The sequence below is a fragment of the Centruroides vittatus genome, unplaced genomic scaffold (assembly GCF_030686945.1).
Source record: "Centruroides vittatus isolate TY-2023 unplaced genomic scaffold, ASM3068694v2 contig_199, whole genome shotgun sequence".
Taxonomy (NCBI): Eukaryota; Metazoa; Arthropoda; class Arachnida; order Scorpiones; family Buthidae; genus Centruroides; species Centruroides vittatus.
Window position 1 is genome coordinate 463,509 of NW_027121224.1, and position 23,750 is coordinate 487,258.

The 23,750-nt window shown below is 26.8% G+C and overlaps 1 protein-coding gene across 1 annotated transcript; it reads left to right on the forward strand.

The window, feature by feature from the left end:
- On the forward strand, window positions 1-20,130 carry slmo (PRELI domain containing slowmo). The gene is made up of 6 exons (XM_067264896.1): window positions 1-207; window positions 9,559-9,724; window positions 9,798-9,884; window positions 11,912-11,982; window positions 13,706-13,808; window positions 19,330-20,130. The coding sequence occupies exons 1-6, from the start codon at window positions 176-178 to the stop codon at window positions 19,495-19,497; spliced, it is 627 nt and encodes a 208-aa protein (XP_067120997.1). The 5' UTR covers window positions 1-175; the 3' UTR covers window positions 19,498-20,130.
- Window positions 20,131-23,750: the final 3,620 nt, after the last annotated feature.

The window sequence follows — 23,750 nt, forward strand, 5'->3', positions numbered from 1 at the left end:
AATTTCCTTCTTTACAGATTCTGATTCAGAATCGAATGGTTGGCCTCATTTTGTCTTGAAACGGAGTTTATTATTGAAAATATATATTTATATAGAGTTTCATATAAGTTTTAGGATTGTATAGATATTTAAATACTGTTTAGAATATTTATAAATTAGTTAGAAATAAAAGATTATGAAGATTTGGACTTCAGAACATACTTTCAAGTAAGTTAAGTGTGGGGAAATTCCATGTTGAAATGTTATTGCATTATATATATAATTAATATGAATATTTTATTATATATAAAATATTCATAATACCATAGTAAAATCTCCTAACGTTTCATGAATTATCAGTAAGGTTGAACACATTTACAATGAATTTGTGGATAAAGGAGTATTGCAATTCTTTCAAAATATTCCAAATAAAATGAATAATCAACAATGTTTGATGATAATAATAATTATGTCTAAAGGTTTAAACTGTGTTTATATTGTAAATGCATCAGTTGACATTATGCCAAATTTACAGTTGAATTAGGTGTTTTACACTTTTTTTTCTGGCTGTTTCTTATGTAATTCTGTGTAAATGGTGGTGTTTATTCAGTTATTTCCATTTTTATTAAAACTGAACTAGACTTTCCTAATTTGAAATGATTATTTCTTGAATCTTAAAATTTTAATCTATATTATTATACAAATCTAAGTAGAAGTACTCTTGGGTAATCTATATATACATGTATATGGTACGTGTGCAAATTACCTAAAGTAACTTCTACCTAATCTATGATATGTTTTGGCGATTGATTATCTGTAGTGACAATTCGAGAAATAAAGGTTGAATTAAACTGGAAATTCGACTTTTTAAAAATCCAATCGAATTGCTAATAATTGGTTTTGAATTATATTTGTAAAATAAAAGAGATGAGTCTTCTTTTGTCCTTTTATCTCCTTTTCTCATGCTGAAGGAAATAACAGTCTTATGGCAGAGTCTATCTTTCTTGTCTGTTCCAATATACAAAATATACAATCTTTTCTCTGGTGATTGTACAAGTAAAAAAATAATAATAAGAATGTTTTGTGTATTGAGACGGATGAGATGCCTCTAAATAAATGTCAACTCTGCCATAACATTGTTATATCCTGAGGTGCGAGAAAAATACAAAAGAAAACTTGACTCTTTCATTGTATAGTCTTTTATTTTGTAAATTTACATTTACTGTCCTGGACATTTCTTTAGATATAGTATTATATTGTGGCCGTCGGCCATGTTTGTTGTGTACTTTTATTTATTAGTTTTAAGTCTTTCCTGTTTCTTTGTTCTAAAGTTCTTTCTTAATTAATCCTTCTCCCATGGGAGTAAGACTACCAATTCCTAGAACATGTGAAAAACAAAAGAGGGGGTTAAGCCCAGAGGCAAAACGGCTGGAGAAGATTCATTCTGGTGGTGAGATCCCGAAGAAGAGGCATGAGGAAGACAGTGCTTGAGAGTGCGTAAAAGAAAGAAAGAAAAAGAATACGAGAGACTGCAAGGTGCTGAGGGATCCGAGAAAGAAGTGGAGAACAGCGAACATCTAAGTAGAATATCGAGGCCAGTGAAAGATAACCAGGTCTATGGCAAGAGAGAAATCAAAAGAATATTAATATGAAAGGAGAAAAGAATCAGAGAAGGTGTCTTACCCCAAGATTCATCGATACAAAAAAAATTCCGGGTATTTTCTAGTCTTCCTCTCTGTCCTTTATCCTTAATTAATTTCCATCCTTTTTTCATTTCCTTTAGTTATAAGATAGTTGTAAGTTTAGTTTTTAAGTTGGAGTAAGTTAGATCGTCCCGCGTTCATTTGTCACGTGCTAGGAAGCTTTTTTTTGTGTTGGTTTGATTATAAAATGTTCAATGCCTGTGTATCTTGACTAGGGTAAGGTCGTAAAATTGGGATATTGTAAAAGGAACCGGTTTGTTGTGAATAAATAAAATACTTTGTGCTAAAATTTGTTATCAAAGTTTATTTATTGTACCACCCTGCTCGCGGGATCCAGTACATCTCATAACGAACATCACAATATTGTTTAGTTTATTAACAACCCAGAAAACCTGTTTAAAAGAGAAAAGTATCATTGTATTTGTAGGCAAATAAAATACATTTTTATTAAAAATATGGCTAATGAAATCATTTTACATCTCTGACATAGTTTTGGTAGTGATCACGATTTAGACGAGGATCCCAACTGCATCGTGAATGATTACTTGGGAAAATATATATTGAGTGAATATGCAACAGATGGATCAATGCCTAATAATAAATTATTTTCTTTATGCAGTAGAAAAACTATAAATAATGTCTTAAATAAGAAAGGTAAGTAAAACTCTATTCTAACCAATATCCGAGTCGAATTTGCTAACTTTCAAGTTTTATTAAAATTACAGGTTGGTGTTTGAAAACATACAAAAATGAACCGTTCTGTGGGAAGCTATTGCAGTGGTTCCTGAACTTTTTTGATTCTCGGCACTCTTGTTAAATCCAGGGCGTGCTCTTTTTCCAAGGCGCGCCCTATGTCAAATTCTAACAAGTACAATTTGCAAAATAGCCAATATTTTTTAAATTAAGTAAAATTATAAAGATTTATAACATTTCATGGCACCCCTGTAAGAAAGCCATGGTGCACACTTTGGGAACTGCTGAGCTATTGAATTTTCTAAGTAATACTTACAATTGCCATTCATTTATAAATTTGCTTGTATATATTATTTTTATTAACCAAATTATCTTATTTTGCTTTAGTGATAAAGAAAAATAATTCTTTTATTATGCTTAACTGATAATTGAGCAATGAGTGAATGGTGCCAATAATTCAGACTTGATACCATTAAAATTTTAATTGAGTTAGAAACTTTCCTGTTTCTTACTATTATGAACAGAACAGGTTTCTATTTTCTCTCCTCTTTCCTTATAAAAATGAAAATTTTCTTAAATTATTACCTGTTAGAATGTGGATAACCTTAATGGATAATTTTATAGCATCTAGTATAAATACTGTAAATTCAGAGTAGCTATTTATTTTTAATTCATATATTGACATATTAAAAAATAAAAGAAATAATATAAAAAAAACAGTTTTCTTAATGAAAACCATTGTCATTTAAGTACATTTGTGATGATTAAAATTCTTTAATGCATTTTATAGCTTTTTTTTTTTTTGTTTCAGTTCTTCAGTTTTATTATAAAACTATATAGAAATAAATTATCCCTGTTGATAGGATTAACAGTTGTTTATTTAGTGTATAAGTGGAATACTTTTTAATCAAATCGTACTTTTAGTAGGATAAATTTGCATTCATATTTTTCTGTATTTTATTGCTATTATGGACATTTTAAAAACTCATGCTAAAACTTAATTTTTAAATTCAGAGAATTTGTTTAGTCTGTTAGATGTTTTCTGTTTAAAGTATTATATTTGCTTAATAAAGAGAAACTATAGAAAATTCATGTTGATAATGAATTGGTAGAAAAACAAAGGATTGGTTTAAAATAGTTAATACAGTTGTCTTCAGCTAAAGATTTTTAGACAAAATTTTTTAAAGTTAATAATTATTTAATAACAAAATTATAATAAATGTCATATCTTTAAAAAGTTATTACCAGTAATTAAACACTAATAAGTAAATTTATATGCTCAAACCTGTTTTTGTGCGGTCTTTTTTTGTGCGATTTTTTTTGTGTGCAGTATACGAATTTCAATCAAATTGGTATACCACACAAAAATAATTGCACATATAAAAAATCGCACAAAAACAGGTTTGAGTGTACACACTTTTTTTTGTAAATTTTAAAAATTTACAAATTTTAAATTCCACATTTAAATTTTAGAATAAAGTTAATAAATTATTATTAATTTTTCATGTTTTAAAAAACAAAATGCATTTAACGGTCTAAAAGAGAATATTTCGGCTTTATTTTGAATCATCTTAGTGTAAATTAATTCTTTTTCATTTTTCAAAGCAATTCGTAATAAGATTTTAAAAACTACCTGCAAAAAAAATATTTTTATTCTTTTTTGGCGATTAGCCAGTAATTGATGTATATGTTTTTACCCTATTTTTAAATCTTGAAATTTTAATCAACCAGTCATTAGATTAAACTATGAATTTTATTTGCTCAGAACTGAAAGATAATAATTGTTCTATTTTGAGCAAATAAAATTCAAATTAAAAAATTCTATTTATTTTAAAATAGATTTTTAGATTTTTAAAATTAAATTGCATGCTAAAAATGATAATAAATTATATAGCTTATTAATGAATTGAAAATAGAATTTAAATTAAAACAATTGCATAAAAACATGAATGTATCAGTTTGGAAAATGATGATAAATAACTTTTTTTGAAAGTTTGTTTGCTTAAACTTTAAGAATATTTCTTAGAAAAATTATATTATTTGTAATCTAATGTTAGCAATTTCCTGTTCAGAGATTTTTTTTATTATCACTGATGATTTGTTCTTTATACTTTCATAATGAATATAATAAAAAAAATTTCATATTTAATCACCGCTTACCTATTTTATCATTTAGATATTTTAAATTATAATTATAAACACTTGTATGACATAATGCTATTACATTTGAAGCATGCAATGCCATAATGTAAATGCTTTTTTTCTCTAAATGTTTTATTGAATAAATGAATTCTAAACTCAATGCTTTGTGCTGCAAAAAATATTATGGCAATAGTGGGGTTGTAAGTGGATGTATTTTGAAGATTGAATTTATGTGCAAGCCATAAGGCATTGCATGCTTCATTTTTTATATGCTTCAATTTCTATTTGACGTATTTATCTTATTTCAGAATTTATGTCCGATAACTCTTGTTATTCTCTAAAGAGCTAAAATTTACTTATAAAATGTGAAAGTGTTTATCATATTATAAATATTTTCAGTAGTGTAGATAAATGAAGTTTTATAATTTATGACTTGAAATATTAATTAACTTTATTTACAATCAGTTTAGTGAAATTTTGCAATTTACATCAGATGGAAATTCTGATTTACAAAATTTAATTTACCTTATCACTAAGAATAGTTAGGATAATGAGAAATGAGATATTTGAAATGAGATCATTCTTTAAATTTATAAGAATTACTCAGTTTTATTGCCTTCTGTATATTTACAATATAAATTTTTATTGTAGAAATAAGTTAAATTCTTGACAATTTTGAAAATTATCTGATATTTAGTATTGAATTCTTTCAATTCTACAAAAGAACAATGTTCTCGCATTGTTCTTTTGTAGAATTGAAAAAACTTTTCGAAAAAATTTTTCAAACACCAGTTTACTATTTCAGATTTTCAAAGAATTAAATTATATTTTACAAAGAACATTTGACAACAACTCAGTAATTTATTATATCAGAAACACAATTAAAGTGTGTTAATACAATTAAAGTAAATCAAAATAAATTTTGCCAGTATTCCTAATATTTAATTCACATAAGATATGTTTACATTAGCACAAGTTATAGGCTAATTCAAAATTGAGATTGTATCATCATAAATGGAATATCTACTGAATTCATATAAGATACCAAAAAATCCCAAATATCCTCTTTATAATTCACAACACAACACCTTTACTTGTTGCTGAGATAGTTTTATTGAAAGAACTAACGTTTTCAGCCTACTCAATAGGCCATCATCAGGCTTAACTTTCAAAAACGGAAGTTACTACTCTGTTTATATAAAGTATCACCAGTAGATTCATTTTTATTTCTTACTTCTTATTTTTACTTTGTTAATTTTATTGTATATTTATATTTGTATATATTACCATGTTCTTCCTTTTTTTTTCCGTTACTGATGCTTTGAATTTTTAAACAAATGTATTCTTTTAATGGAACGCCAATGTTCCGTTTTCAAAAGTTAAGCCTGATGAGGGCCTATTGAGTAGGCCGAAAACGTTAGTTCTTTCAATAAAACTATCTCAGCAACAAGTAAAGGTGTTGTGTTGTGAATTAGACTAATTATTTGCTGGGCAAGTATCTGCCTTATATCCTCTTTATATTGTGAATTTTATGTTTACATGCCATAATAGTGTCTATAAAAACCTATTATAATTACTAATTATATTTTGAATCATCTAACATGATAATCTGCTAGCTGTTGTTTATTTTTTTTGTTATTTTATTAATAACATTTTTCAAAGAAAAAAAATACAAACATCAGTTTTTAGATGTATATTTAAAAACTTACAGTAAAAAAGCTTGATAACATACATTTCCATCAGGATGAAAAGGTGCATTATCAAGAAGTAGAATAACTTTGTGGTAAATTATTTGTCTGGAGAAACTTTTCTACTTCAAGAACAAATGTTCAAAAAACTTAACTTTTGGAAAATTTCCTGTCCAAGAATTTTTTTGGTTTTTATAAACTGAAGGCAACACAGATATAGAAACATTATTAAATGCTCTAGTCTTAGATTTCCATATGATTATGTGATTATGAGTTTTAATTTGTCTTCCTGATATATTAACATGAGCCAAAATGGTTAATCTTTTTTTGCTTCTTTTGTAACCGGAAGCTGCCTTTTCTTCTTTATGAGCAAGCAATTTAGATGGCAATATTTTATAATTTAGTACTATTTCATCACACATGTATAACTGATCAAAAGAAAGCTGTTCATTTTTCCATGAGTTCTTAAATTTGCATTTTGAATAATGGTATATCTTTGGTTCTGTTGATAATTTATTACTGCAGATTATTATCAGGTCAGTCCATAAGTCCATGAGCATTTTTATGACCTTGAGAAAAATCTTGTTTTGCTGTTAAAAATGTCAGTCTAATGTGATAATTTTTACACTGAAGTGTTAAATTGGATCTCATTCATATAATACTGTTCAGAATTGTGAACATTTCAGTTGTTTATTTTTGTTAAAATGGAAGTAACGGATGAATATAAAAGACATGTTTTATACTTTTTATTTTTAAGTGGTGAGAATGCTACAAATGCAGCCAAAAAAATAAATACTGTACATAATCAAATTGTAATTAGTGCAAGGACTGCGCAGAAGTGGTTTGAAAGATTTAGAAACAATGATTTTAGTGTGGAGGATAAGGCTTGTACTGGAAGACCCGTTGACTTTGATGATGATGCTCGCTCTGCACTAGTTGAAGCAGAAGCAGAACCATCTATAACAGTTGATGAAATTGTGGAACGTTTAAATTCATCCCATGGAACTGTTCATAGACACCTACAACAAATCTGAAAAGTTTCAAAGCTAGGAAAATGGATACCACATGAACTGTCAATAGCTAACTGACGTGTAAACATTTGCACGTCTTTTATCCCGTATTGCTTTAGAACCTTTTCTTGGTAAGCTGGTTACTGGAGACGAAAAATGGATCCTCTATAATAATGTGACAAGAAAAAGACAATGGATGGATCACGACAAGCAGCCAAAACCGACTACAAAAGGTGGGTTGCATCCAAAAAAAATTCTTTTGTCTGTTTGGTGGGATATGTCAGGTGTAATTCAGTTTGAGCTGTTAGAACCTAATCAAACAATTACAGCTCAAATGTATTGTGAGCAATTAGAGTGTTTAAATGAAAAATTGAAAAAAAATCGACCGTCGTTAGTGAACAGAAAGCAGGTTCTCTTGCAGCATAACAATGCCAGACCACACGCTGCAAAAATAACTGTACAGAAACTTGAAAGCTACAACTGGAAAATTTTACCTCATCCACCATATTCGCCAGATATTGCTCCCAGTGATTATCATCTTTTTTGCAGTTTGCAGAATTTTTTAAAAGGGAAAACTTTTGAGGATGAGAACAATGTAAAAAAGGCTATTTTTGAATATTTTGATTCAAAACCGAAATCATTTTACGAAGACGGGATTAAAAAGCTACCATCAAGATGGCAAGAAATTGTACAAAATAATGGTGAATACATTATAGATTGAAATAAAATTTAATTAAAATTTTTTGCTGCTTTTTTTGTAGATAAAAATACACATGAACTTATGGACTGACCTGATAGTTGTTGGGAATTGTATCTTTGGCCTATCTAACCATACCATGCTAATTGTAAAATTATCTTCACCTTCTTTGAATTCCTTTCTAAAGAAAAGTGCTTGTTGTTGCAAATGGGACTTATGGGACTTCCTTTTTCTTTTTGTTGCAAAAACCAAAAGGTTTTTTTTATACTCTGTTCTTTTCATCAATTTATGTGGCTGTTTATTAAGAGTTGTGATGAGAATGAAACTGTTCAGTTTTTTCCTCTTTTGTTTTCAATCCCTAACTGTTATTTCACTTACTTATTACCCAAAGAGGTGATAACAATACATCCATTATATTATATTAAAATATTACTTTAGTAACAACAATGATGATTATGTATTTTAAAGCACAATATATTATGTTCTGTACAACATAGGACAAGTAACAATGTATCTGGAAGTATCTAGCTGCCATATCATTTCACAATACAATAAATTGAATTCCACTGTTAGACCTGTCAGTTTGCTTACAATTTCAATGTGTAGTGTCTTATCACACACTTGATTTGAATTACCCAAATATGCAATTTTTACATGTTCTGGTTAAGCACATGTACAGTACATACAGTACTTTGGTTTAAGGGTGATAGTGCCTCAAACTATATGGAACCTTGAACCATTCGGATTCTACTGTATATTATCCTTTTTGAAATTTAAAGAAATTCAATCTTTGACATTATTTTTTTGTTTAGCTTTTTAAGTAAATTCATGAAGTCTCAGCCAACACCTTTTAATATCTAGTATTTCAAAATATTGGACAAACTATTTATACCAAAAATAAATTGATTAGTAACAAAAATTTAAGAATATTTGCATGTTTACAGAAAAATGAAGCTAAAAGTAATCTTCTTGCTAATGAATGCTTGTCTGATTTGTATGTATAAATTATCATGTTTTGATTGAAAATATTGAATTGAAATTTTCTGATCGAATAATGTCTTTTGCAACAGCTCCAACAATTTAAATAATATGAAAAAGATTATGATTTTTTTCTTGTTCGGATTGTTATACTGTACAATAGTTACTGAAGAAGCTATTTCTACCAGAGATTAGATAATTTGGCTTTGTGCTTTCCATTTAGTAATATTACCTAGGTAATGCTGATATGTTGGCTCAATGTGAGGAAACCTTTAACTATATTATATATATTAATGGAAATAACAGAATGTTTTCATATTGCCTAAGATCCTCCAGAAATATTTTTTAAAAATTAACTTCGAAACATTGACATTTTAAGGTTGAATAATAACAAGTTAAGCTAATAATGTCATTATGTAACTATGGGATTTCTAAATTTGTAGTTTTAATTAGTTCATAGTTTTTAGATATTATTATTTGTATTAGAAATTTGTAAAATATATATAAAACTAAACATTTTAACTTAGTTTTCAGAATTGAATTTACTGCATTTTTTCATAAAAACTGAAATATTAATGGTTATATGCTAAATTTAAACAATAATTTTAATACGTTCATTTCATTAAATGTTTATTCTAGTAATTGATAAAAATGATTTAATGTTTTAGTCACCCTTGGGAAACAGTTGCACAAGCTGCTTGGAGAAAATATCCTAATCCTATGAACCCTGCTGTTGTTGGAATTGATGTTGTAGATAGGAAGATAGCAAATGGTGTTTTAAAAACACACCGTTTGATTAGCACGAAGTGGGGCCTGCCATCATGGGCAGTCAAGGTAAAAATATTTACAGAATTTATTATTATACAATGACAAATTATTATTGAAATTTATTTCTTTGTAAATTTAGATTCTTGGTACAGATAAAACATGTTATGCCAGTGAACATTCAGAAGTTGATCCTAGGCATAGAATCATGACACTTCGCTCTAGAAATGTAAGTTTACAAATAAAAGATTATTTAAAGTAAATAGAGAACATTTTATTTAAAATTTTTATAAAACACTGTATATAATTAAAAACATCAAAGGAAAGCTAGAAACAATACATATTCTGTTAATCATATGATTAAGTCATATACAAGTTGTTCACTGAGTTCACTATTGTGTGAAAGATGGAATAGTTAGTGAAATGCAATCATATTTGAATACAAAAAATTTTAGAGGCACTAGTGATAGTTGATAAAGATAAAATGAAAAAAATTGAAAACTGCAATATAGCTTTAAAATTTGTATTTTTATGTATGAAATATATAGTACATCGATGAATTTATTCAAAATAATGATGTACTTGTCAATATTATTAGTAGACTTTTTTTCTGATCGTAGCTGTTTTCGTAATTGAGTGGGTTTGGAAAATGTACATAAGATGGCATTAGCACTATCAGAAATTTAGGAATTCAACTTTTGTATTGATAATGTCTAAAAAGTATATAAATTGTGTAATATCATATAAACTATACAGGTTTAAAATAATAACAAAGTTATGTGGCTTATTTGTATTTTTTCGATCTCGGTTAGGCCTAAATCATAATCACGACATTTTCTCAGAAAAATCAATATAATCGGCACTATATTTGTTGATTTTTTTATTAATGAATTCAAACAATTATTAGTTAGTATGTTAATGCGCCATATCCAAATGTAACTTATATATAAAAAATAAAACGACTCTATATTCACTTGCAAAATATGGCAACGAAACTCCGAATCAGACTATCATTGTGATTGGACAAAATCGCTGATATTTCAAATTTCTGAATAAATAGTGCCCACTATTTATTAACAGGCACACACTAAAATACACAAAGAAATTGTATTTTCATTGCTGAAAACGTATTGGTACGTTTTGAAGCTAGAAATTTTAGGATATATCGACAAACATAATAATACGTTTCTAGCTCAGTAAGTGTTAATCAATGTAAATATTGTATTTAATTAATTAATTGTTGTTTGTAGCGCTGTAATTAAAACAACTTTTTATCATTTATTGTAAAGAATATCACAAAAATAAACCCTAATTTTAATAAAAATGTACATACAATATTTGTTACATATACAAGTATGTAACATTGTGTAGAAATTTGATGATTGTATTAATTTCAGATAAAAAAATTTAGCAGTTTCTAGCATAATTGGATTTGTTGCCATGATTATCCTGAATTATTGTTATTAATAAAGCTATTGTTTCTTTAAACATCATTCAGTTTTAAATGTTAACTTAATTTCAGTAATAATGCTTTCCCAGTAGAATGATTATTTATCAATTTCTCTGATATTTGAAGAATTAATTAAGATACAATTAATTGCTGGAGAAATTGATTAATACAATAATGATTAGCAAATGATTAATCAGTACATATCTATTTATGATAGAACTTAAAATTCTGTTTTTTAATTGTTTTATTGTTGTGATGATAAAAGCTGTTTGCAATAAGAATTTTTCAATTAAAAGACAAATTACTTATCTATTTCTTAAATATAAAACATTTAGCCATTATTGTATCTTTTATTTGACTACACAGTAAACACCTGCTAACTCAGACCCTGTAAACTTGAACAAATTTTTTGAAAAATTGTACAGTAAATTAAAATTTCTCAGCAATAGAAAAATTATACTTATAATGAAATTTATTGCTAATTATTAAATTTAACAGATGACAACTTAACTCTACATCAAGCCAACTTACTTAATTATTTAATAATTAATTAGCCTTAAAGTTGCCCAATAAAGAATAGAGGAGCTTTTCATTTAAATACTTATATATAATATGTTTAATTATATGGCAAGAACATAATTTTTAAAAAAATCTATATATTTTAATGTTGAAATTAGAAGTTTCTATTTCTGTATGTAATCAATTTATTGAGTATGAAATAAATATAATTTTATTTACATTAAAGTTATTTGCAAGATTTATTTTGAAAACTGTTTTTAAAAGTATATTTTGTTATTTTTAATTAGTTAACGTTTTGTAATGAAATTTCCATAGAAGAAATGTTGACTTACAGTCCACATCCCACAAAATCTGAATGGTAAGCTAAAATTCACTTAATAGTGTTGAGAATAATAATTATTGTTTTTTTCTTAATCATAATTTGCCCCATTATTTATTTAGATCAGTTAGTGAAATTTTGGAAACATAATTCAAGGTAGAATTTTTCTTTGTTAAAACAAAGAATTTCTTTCAAAATTTTTGATGCTTAATTCAGGCATTCAACATGACAGGCTGATCATGGCCATCCTGTCATCTTCAGAAATGTCAAATTACTTTAAATGTAACAAATTTTGACTTGTAGTTATACTAAAATGATCAATTAGGCCATTGAGAGATGTTCTTCTGTGATAGGTTTTTCAACTCTTAAGGCTTTTTTTTCTGACAATCTTGATTATCTTTTTGCTTTTTTGGGAGAAAGATTTTGCTGCATTTTTAAAATGTCTTTTTTCTTAATGGGTTTTATGGCTGATTCATTTACAATGAAAAATGAAAGTGCAATCAACCATAACTATCAGTTCTTTGGGAACAATCTAGCACTTTAATTTTCTTTGGACTTTTTTGAAATTTTACCACTGGAATTTATTTAGATATTGATGTGAAGGATAAAAGAAGTAAAGTTTAAGTAAAACCTGATTGTAAAACACAATACTGTCATTCACAGTGCATACTAATATTAACCTTTCAGCAGTGGGATAGTCACGTATGGTGCTATCCCTTAGTAATGGAGAATATACCTGGGAAATTTTTAAAGTATTTTTTCACGCGATTTTTCTCATTACTGTTTTGGAAAAAGATTTTGTAAACAGTTATGTCTAGTAAAGAAAAGTCTTTTTTATTGTTACATAATTATTTTTTGTGAATTCTTTTTTAGCGGTAGTTTTTGGCGATACCCCCAAAAAAATTTAGCGGATATATATGTCCCTTACTGCTGAGTGGTTAATTAAGGAAGATGGCATTGTAAAACTATTGATTATTATAAAAGAGCATTTTATTTTATATTTTGTGTTTTTAATAATAAAATATAATTTATATTGCTATATATTTTAATGAAAATGCATTTAAAGTTCTAGATTCATTTTTTGTTGTAGTAAGATTTAATTATGACTAGTATGTAAAGATTGTTTTTCTAGCGATGAGTACTGATAATATATCAGGAGTAGCGGCCGGATGGCCGAGCGGTCAAGGTGGCAGCCTACCGCTCTGGGGGACCTGGGATCGAATCCGAGCGGGTCGAAAAATCCCCAGGAATTTTTCGGGGGGTGGTCCGTTCGGATATGTCGGGCCCTGTCCCTCACCACCCGGTTGCCCCATTGTGGGCCTGGCCGAACCCATAATGGGCCTACTAAAAGAGGCCCTCTTAGTGCCCACAGGGCGGAAAGAGTTAAAAAAAAAAATATATATATATATATATATATATAAGGAGTGGTTTGTAAATGAACTGATACCAATAAATGTAACATTCTGATGCAGCAATGTATCAGTTTGATATCATTACATCTCTAGCTTTTTCAAAGATTTATTTCTGTATTACAGTATTTTTGTTTAATAGTTAAAGTAAAGAAATTAAGTGATTGCTTGCTTATTTATAAGTATAATAGTGATGTTTAAAAAATTTTATATATAATTTAAATATTTTTACATAACTTTTTCAAAGTTTTATAGAATCAGGCTGCTGTTTTGTACATACATAATTTTACAACTGAATTAGCCTATTAAATATCATTGCAAAAATTTATTTATGGCATATTATTTCCTTTCAGTACTTTATTAAAACAAGAAGCCATAGTTACTATTAAAGGAGTGCCATTAAGTAGCTATTTGGAAGATTTTGTTGCAGGATCAATATCATCAAATGCAGGAAAAGTGAGTTCTGATCTGTTATATGAAATTTTTATTTTTATTTAAAATATTAAACAGGCAGTCTAATTTGATATACACAAGAATTTAATTCCTAGGAAATTTACATAATTTCAAATTTACAGCCTGCTTTCATACAAATTTGGCTGTGTTCAAGAAGCTGTCATTTATCTTGTAAACGTGGTATTCAATAGAATAAGTTTTATGTACATATAGATGAATATATTATTAAAACACAAAGATGTTTTGTAAAATGGTGATAAAAAAAATGTCTACATGTTATTTGAACTGCAAAATAAAATACTGTAATAATAATAAACAAACACTTGTTTCAGAATACTTTGGCCAAACAGCAGTTAATGTTTAAAAATTGTCATGTATGTTTAAAAATAATAATTGCACAATTTTGTTAAAAGAATAGTTATGTTTTATTAAAAGAAAATTTTTTAGTTTTATATGTAAATTTATTTGTATATTAACTTGAAAGCCATAACTACAACATGTCATCATGATATGTTCTAAACATGGTATGTGAAAAAGCTTTTTTAAAAAGATGTGTGTGAAATAAATTATTAAATTACATAAAGAAGGGAGATCTACTTGGGAGATTGACGTTTGGATCTGCCACATTCAATTGGAAAATTTTCAGGATGACCTCAAACATCAGATATGAAAATAGGACACTAATCCACATTGTAAAGGCTAATTGACATACAATGTTGCCAGAAATAGCATCAGACTGGATTAGCATCATCAAAAAAGATGTATCAAGTGTAACATAAAAGTGTCAACTCAAGCATAGATTATTCATCTTATAAGATAAAAGAAAATCCATTCTTACTGTTAAACAGCATAAAGCAAGATTTGTCTGGGCTAAAGAACACAAGGACAGGATACAACAACAATGGCAAAGTATTATGACAAAAACATGAAACCGTTCAGTCCAGTTGCTTTTGCTACAGTTAAATTTCTGTTGAGTGTCATGGTATGAGGGTATATAAGTGCCAAAGTTATTGGTGCTCTGCATATTGTTGATGGAACTATTAATTTCACAGAATATTCAAGATTCTTTGCTAACAATTTCTCGTTTCTATCCTGATAATGGTTTTGTTTTTTAATTGGATAATATCTGTTGTCCTATGGCAGAAATTATCAAGTCCTAGTTTGAGCATCATCGTGTACCAACACTTCCATGATCAGTAAACAGTCTGACATATCACTCATCAAAAATCTTACAAAATATTGAAGAAAGCAGTTTGAAAATGCAGCTTTCAATAAAAGAATTGCATACAGTATTAAAACAAGAATGGAAAAAAAAAACTCATGATTGTTGTTTACAACTTGTAAATAAAATTTCAGATTGGTTGCATCAGCTTTGTTATGTAAAAGACGACTTCACCAAATACTAATCCCCACAGGCTGAAGTATTTTGCAACATAACTGACAAGGCCAAAGACTTTTGAAATGTAATGATTTTTATTTACTTTTTTTATGTGCTAAAAAATAGCATACAGAATATTTGTAGTAAAACACATTCTTGTTTTTGAATAATGGCAATGGCTTTACTGTAAATAAAATTGATTTATTATAAACTAGATTACCAAAGTTAAACAATAACTTTTGTTAGGTGGCTGAACTTGTATGAAAGTGGGTTGTGTAATAGCAGAAAATACACACATTTCTGTACAATTTTCTGAAAGTATACTTTCAAATTTTGAAATTTAATATTTTATAATTCTTTCCAGTAATATTTTTTCAAATTATTTTATATCTTAAGTAAATATTACTTAGCTGGATAAAATGATTTTGTGCAAGACATTTATGACAATAATACATGAACTGAATTATTAATAAAGTGAAATAAATCTCTCTTATTATCATTATTCTGATCTTCTACATCTTTCTTACTATTTAAGTTACTTAAATATACATCCAGCTCATACTATATGAGAGATATCATTATGAACATCAGTATCCCAGTTAAGTCACATGAACTGAATTATTATTTTTCTCTCAAAGTTTCTATAAAATGAAATTTGTTGAATGATTTATATTTAGAGATCAGAATTATTAAATTTTTTCTCTTAATATAATTTTCAATCATTACCAGTCATTTTCATTTGAAAAATACATTGTTGCAATTTTTCACTAAAAAAGAATTTAAAAAATCTTCTATATTTTAGCTTACAGATAATAAAATAAAATAATAATAATTGTTATAACAAAAAATAATATACTTTAGATTACAAAATAAAATATCATTAGAAAATGTATCAGTATTGTAAAGAATATGCTAATGTTTTTCATTGTATATTATTATTTTTATTATTAAACTGCTTCTACATCTTAATTGTCACAAGAAATAAAGACTTTAGTTTCTTCAGAAAAAAGCTAAAATTATAAATAACTATTAAATATTGCAATAAGTAATGAATAAAAGTTATTTATTAACTTAATTTAAAATTATTTTTAAAAAATTGAACATAAGGAAAATATATTATGATACTCAAGATCATCAGAATCTTGAGTTTCAAATAACATTCTGACACACACACCTTATATTGCTAAGAACCAACATTTATTGCTTTAACTTTTTGAGGCACAGAAGTTTTCCTCTAGTTGCACAGAATTTTTTTTAATATAAAAAAATGGGAAAAAACATTTGCCAACTGAATGAAACACTTTAAATAAAATATTAAACTGTATGACTATAAATAACTTCAACTTTTGGAGGTGGGTTAAAATATGTCCCCCCATGCATAAAAAGCTAAGCAAAAGGTGGGACAGTTTTTAACTCACCTAACCCCAAAGAGTTAACAAATGTTTTCAACCTGATCAACAGGCCATCGTCAGGTATTTTCAATTATTTGTAATGTTTTAGAATGATTCTATATTCAAATGATTTTTCAAATAACATGTTAGAAAAAATTTAATTACAGTATAGATGCAGAATTTTCAAAAAAATTTCGAATGTTAGTATGATGCCATGTGTAAATGAACTTATTTCTTAAATTTAGAATTTAAAATAGATTGTTACTTATAAAAAAGATCATTAATTTTAAAGATTGAACAGTGTAAATTCCAAAATATAGTTACAAGATAAAATGGAATCCACTTTTTTTCTTATAAAATGAGGAGTAAAATCAAGATGAATTTTCAAAAATATTTATAATTAGTTGTTATGCATTATATTCATTGAGGCCAACTAAAATAATTTAATATTACATGAATTTACTGTTTAAAGAAGTTGGTGATTATTATATACACGTATTTGGTCACTTGATTTTCCATTAACTCCAACAACATATGGTCTTTGTCATCTTCTGAGAAATCTTTATTCTCATTGTTTTTATACATGCATTTCAGATGTAGGCTTTTTTCTATTTCCTCTGAGATCAGAAATTTTTTAAAAATAATTGAAACTCTATTATGTGGTTTATTGTACTAAACAGGCTAAAGTATAAATAAAAACACTTGTGTTGGGTCCTGGAATAATTATTATGATTACTTTTAAAAAATGTTTTGTGAAAATCAACTGTAGAAAAATAGTAGGTAGACATGAAATTTAGATGTCCTGTTGACAATATTATTATTAATACACTACAACTTCTCTAACTCTTAAGTCCAGTGGGGCAGGAAAAACTTCAAGTTACAGACAATTTAAGTTAGAGACCAATAGAGTAAAAAATGCTGATTCTGAATAGATTACTATTTTTCTCTCTCTTGCATTATATAAAGAATCTTTGATTTTTATTTTTTGTTTTATCACTGTTTTGTTTTTATAAATTAATCTCTGTATTTAGTAGTTTATTTAAATGAGTTTGAAGAAATTTGAGTTAAGAAATTCAAGTTGGAGACATTGAATCCTATGCTATTCTACTGAGACTTACCAAGTGCTTTGTTTTCTTTATGTTAAATAAATATTTGAGTTGGAGAACTTTTACTGTATATTTAATTCTTATTGTTGCTGAAGGATGGCATAAAAATGCCTAAATCCAAAATGTGTTTGTAATAATAATGAGAATAAAGATTCCTCAGGACTCAACAAAAGCCATATATTGTTGAATTTATGGAAAATTAAATGTCCATTTATAAATGTATTAATGTGTGTATTAAAAGAATTTTTGTCATAGGATAAATATGCAGTTAGGAAGTATATAGTCTGCTTTTGTAAAATGAACAAAATTTAAGAGAGAGAGAAATTTAATCAGTAAGAAATTTAATTGAGGGACTATTTTTCAAAAATTTTATAATTTATGAAAAAATTAGGGCAGATAAACAGAAAACACAAAGTATCTCAGGTATATTCAATATCATAAATATAATATATTAGTTACTTTTGTGGATAGTAGCAGTATCTTTTAATAACACAGTAGAGTTGTTTATTTGAACCCCGGTTATCTGAATGCTTTCCAGTCGGACTGTGTCGTGCTGAATCGAACTTTTTTGATACTAGATTTACTTTTAAAGTATAATTTTTGTTTTTATATTTTTCAATATATTTATTTTGTTTGTACAAAATAAAGAAATAATTTTTAACAATACAATAGTCTCTATTATTATTATAAAAATTTTCATTAGGCTTAAAATCGACGAAAATTCAACACGAAGCAACATGCAATGGAGAAAAATTTCAACATCGGATAGGTTAATATATTTTTTCGTACATAATCGGTTATCCGAACAAATCACTTATTCAAAGAACCCCAGTCCCCAATTGATTCAGATAAACGACTCTCTACTGTAGCTCAGTTTTAATTAGTGTATATAATTACAGAATGAAGCATAAAATTTTATCTGCTGCTACAATATACAAACGAGTTGCAATAGTGATGTCATATTTGTATTTAAGATATACAAAATAATCATACATACATAAATGCATAGCAAATCAGAAATGTGTGTAGAGGTTTTTTTAATATTAAAAAACTTCTACACACTTCTAAATTTGTGACAAATATTACTTCACTGGTTTTACAAACATTTCAATCAGTAATTCTTTGTGAATTACTTTGTAACAAAAATCAATTTTCATCTGTAAGCAATTCAAATCACTATTTTTTCTTGAATTCAGTTAATGTGCTTTTAGTTTTATTAGTTTCTCTCTTCTGCTATTAAGTAAAATATAAATATACAACTACTTGGCTTCTTTTTCTTTGCTCTTTTAATATTCCATAATCTTAAAAATTACTACATTTATTAAAACTAAAAAATTAAAAAAATTACATAATATACAAAATGTAGTATTTTTAAATATTTATTAGGTATATTTAAGAACAATAAAAATTTAATAGTTATATAATTTAAGTCTATTTTTCATTGTATACAGTAGTTCTGTGTAAAGTGAAAACAGAACAGGCTGCCTAAAAGAAAGAAAATATTATAAAAAATAAATTAATAATTAGCTTCAACAATATTATTTTCTTTACTTATATTAATAAAATGTTCTCTTCTTATATTAATTAATTGGTACTATTTTTTGAGAAGTATATACTTAAATATAAATTTTTTTTCTTCTTTAAATTAGGGTAGACAAGCTATGGAATGGGTTATCTCCAAAATAAATACAGAAGTTCAAGAATTAACAAATAAAACTGTAAAAAGTATGGATGAGATTACTTCAGCAGCAAAGAAAGGAATGGGTGACTTTCATCTTGCATCTGATCCACTACCAAATCTCAATTTTAAAAAGTGACTATAAATTAATAATTAGTTTCAATTTAAGTTAGATATCAAAAATACTTTTGTCATGGCAATATTATTATTGAAAATTGATTTTAGAGTTTGAAAATATTCAAATGCGACTATCAGAATTTTCGTACATTTTTGTACGACTTATTTAAGAAGATACTATTATATATTGCAGTTATTGCAATGCTCCATAAAATAACATTATTTTATAGACTATCTTTATTTATGAACACATATACAATATTTGCCTTGTTCTAATGTGAACAATACAATATTTCTAGAACATTTATACACTTTTACAGATAGAAATAACTTTCTTTTTTTAAGACTAGAACATAACAAATCCTTTAACAGAGAAGAAATACATTTAAAATTTGATTGTCTATAATTTGAATATCAAGGAGCGAAAAGAAGATATAATTTATCCCGTTGTCCAAACTCTGTTTTGTTTTTTAAAAGAAAAAAGTATATTGTAATGTATTTTTAAAATTGCTCAAAAACTGTCTACATACTTTATTTGGATAACATTTTCTAGTAATTCTTAAGCTTGTTTAAAGACTTTTTAATATGAAATTCTGTATTAAGAAAAACAACTGGTCATCTTTTATGTTGAATAAAGCATTCTTTAGAAACGAAACATTTGATATTTACTATTTTATTAAAATAATTGTATCATTTAAGCATATATTTTAGTTCAGAATAACAATAAATTTTTCGGAATAAACAATTTTTAAAATTTAGAGATTTATAATACTTAAAACTTATTTAGATTACCTCTAATTCTTTTAATATTGTGTAGAATGTAATAATTAGTATGAAGGTAGTTTTATTTCTTCACTGCGTTATTTAACACCAATTTCTCCAAGAGAGATGATGTAAATACTTTGTCAATTTGTTAAAAAGCAAAATTTCTGAAATGTTTTTTTCAATTATTTTGTGTCAATTCTCCAAATTGATACATAACAATTAAAATTAAGAAGTATTTTTTTAATTAAAAATTTATTTAATAGCATATTAGACCAACTAACTCATGAATCTAATACAATTATTTATTTTTATATAAAATTAAATAACAAGGTATATAAAAGTATATTTTTGACTGGTTTTAATAATCTAATTTTCATAATTTATAATAAATTAATAAAAATTTAAGATGAATGAAATTTACTTTCATACACACATACATACATACATACATACATATATATATATATATATACAAGTCTGTTCCAAGTTACTATGATTAGTTAATTTATACAGCCATTGGCCATATCTATCCTAAATTACCAAAGAATTATTTTCAAATCTAATTATATTTAGATGCTGTGAATGAAATTAATTATAATTTAATTGATACCATTTCAATAAATAATTAAGCAGTGTGTTAGGCTTAGTGGAAAACAATAAAAAAAACTAAGTACTTCAAGGCAATAAAGTTCTTTGCATATGAAAAGACAAACGACTAATAAATAAAATGCTGGGTTTCTATAATTAACTATTAATAGACTAAGATTTTATTTATAGCACTGATATTATTTTATTGAAGAAAAATACTGAACAGTATTATCATTCTAATATTAAATTTCGTTAATAACATTGAATATCATAATGAAGTTTTTTAACCACATATAAATAATGTAACTATTAAATAAAAATCGGAATGCTTCCAACGGACAACGACAAAATGAACTACACCCAGTAATATATTTAGTTGAGTTATGGCTAAAAAGATCACAACCTTCACAACTATAACAGCATTTAATATGGCGACGTTCTCTATGTGAATCCACGTGGTATAAAGGAAATATTGAGTAAAATAATTATATCTATTTAGATTATATGAAATATGCAATAATGAATTTACTTAATAGTTCACTAAATACGTGATTTATTTGCACGTTAACTTCTTTGATCCGTATATTAATGCAACAAAGTAATATATAATAATACTTAGTTGGTATTTAATATACTTAACAATATTTATTATTAATAGTGAAACTGTCTACCAGAATTTGGAAAATGTGGGAGAAAATAAGACATTTACCGAGTCCCAAATAATATGATATATCACATTGTCATTGTATGGAAAATTTTATGCTGGATAGTTTTATTCTTTAGTATATGGGTTACATTAAAAATTGTAAATACAGTGCACTGTATATATAAGATATTCCTATGTATTGGTTAACTATTAGTGTTATAATTATTATGTTGGTGCCATGTGTTTGTAAGCTGATGAGGGGTCCTGTACCCAAAATGCATCCTTACCTAAATTTGAAATGTGATTATTAAAGACTAACTTTTTTGTAAAAGATCTAGTCCTTTCTGTCGGTCTTGGTGTGATAAGTCTTCCGAATTGTTAAATCCTATTTATTAGGTTATCTAACTCTAATTTAAAGTAATACACACATGGAAAATCCAGTCTATATAACGAATCTCAAATGTATTTTCAATTTATCTTATGAAAATTTCACTAAATTATCGATTAATTTCTAATAACTGACCGTTGATGGCCATTCTAGTAAAGGTCATTCTGTTGAACTGAGTATTAATTATACTGTAGGCCTACAACTGTTTAACAACTTAGCAAACTACTTGCAGCTATAAAATTATAAAGTATTAATTTCTAAAGCACATGAAACCAATAAAAGCCGAACACTATTAGACTTCAATTAAATTAAAAGAAACTTGAGCTTCCAAAATGATATTGCCAAGTAGTCCTACTAAAAATTCATTCATGTTATAACAGATGAAATGATCTTTTTCTTATCTTTATAGAGAAGTGTTTAATTTTTATTCTAGAATAGCAGTAAAGAAATTAATTAGTTGGTGTAAAAAGCTGAACGACTGAACTTAATAATTCGGAACACGTCCTCTTATTTTTTCTATATTGGTCTATTTCTTGGAATCAAGATGATTTATCCTTTAAGCGTTATTTATTTACACATAATTAAAAGGTGAGTTAATGACTGATAAGAGTTTTAAAGAATTTGCTCTTTATATTCTTTAATGGACATGAGAACAAACTTGTGTTCGTTTAAATTATGTTAGAATGAACTCTATACTTTTCAAGTTGTTAATTTATACGATCGTGTTATACGGTGAAACCTGTCGAAAACGGTAAAAATTCTTCGGTATACGCAATTTTTACTATATTTGATTTTATAAAAATAAAACAAACACATTAAAGTATTTGTTCTAAATCTAATTAAGTTATATTGAAATGTAATTGATATATCAGTCTCGTGCGTAGGGTTTTTAGAAGGGTGGGGTTTTAAAAATATAATTTACTAGTTTTTACAATACAGGTGCTTTAAGTTATACAAATATAAGTTACAATATAATTCCATTTAATTTATAATTCTTTCCGAATGGGAGGGGTTAAATCCCTCAAAACCACGTGTGCACGGCCTTGATATACGGGGCGCTTCAAAATTTTAGCACTAACATGAAAGTAACTTGTTACGCCGGATTTGTAGTGGCAGGTTGTTCTCTGCGAACTTCTCCATCATGTGCAAGAAGTTACCATCCAATTTGTGACGTTCTAAAAAAGTACGGCCCTATTACCCTTGTTGCAGTCACTGCGCACCTCCATATTAACATTTTTTAAGCGTCCTATATATTTAAATACTAATTATTTCATTAATAATTACTCGAGTAGTAATTGATTAATATAACAATTATCATTATATCAAATTTTTTTTTGTATTATTAATGTTGCAATTTCTGCAACATTATCAATTCTTGCGCACTATCAGTTATATAATAACATTACATTCATTATCTGAAATTGATAATGTTGCAATTCTTGCAGCATTATTACAACTATGCAAGAACTGGTGTAATATATAAGTGTATTTGAAAGTCATCTAAATACTTCAACTCTTAAATTAATCCATGTTTTATTTTTACGATGATACAAGAAAAACTTTATACAGCTGCAAAATCATAATCAGATGAATTTTTTTTTACTTGACACCTATCTAAGCCACTGCAATACATTTATATGAAACGTTTTACTCTATTTAACATACCCAACACGAACAATTTTAATACCATCATCCCAATTACTGAGCATATGCTTTCAATGTGTCCTGTAAATTCCTGTATAGAAACGTTCTTTACCGAATTTTTTTACTCAGTTGTATTGTATCGAAATACTTTTATATATATATATAGTATATATAAAGATCGGAGTAACGTTCAGCACCTGTCATTCGTCGTTGTTATAAATTAAATGAAATTTCTATTGGTCGA

Coding starts and splice junctions, on each gene's coding strand:
- slmo (XM_067264896.1), top strand. CDS start 176: ATGAAGATTTGGACTTCAGAACATACTTTCAA. Junction 208..9,558: donor ACTTCAGAACATACTTTCAA/GTAAGTTAAGTG, acceptor TTAATGTTTTAG/TCACCCTTGGGAAACAGTTG. Junction 9,725..9,797: donor TGCCATCATGGGCAGTCAAG/GTAAAAATATTT, acceptor TTGTAAATTTAG/ATTCTTGGTACAGATAAAAC.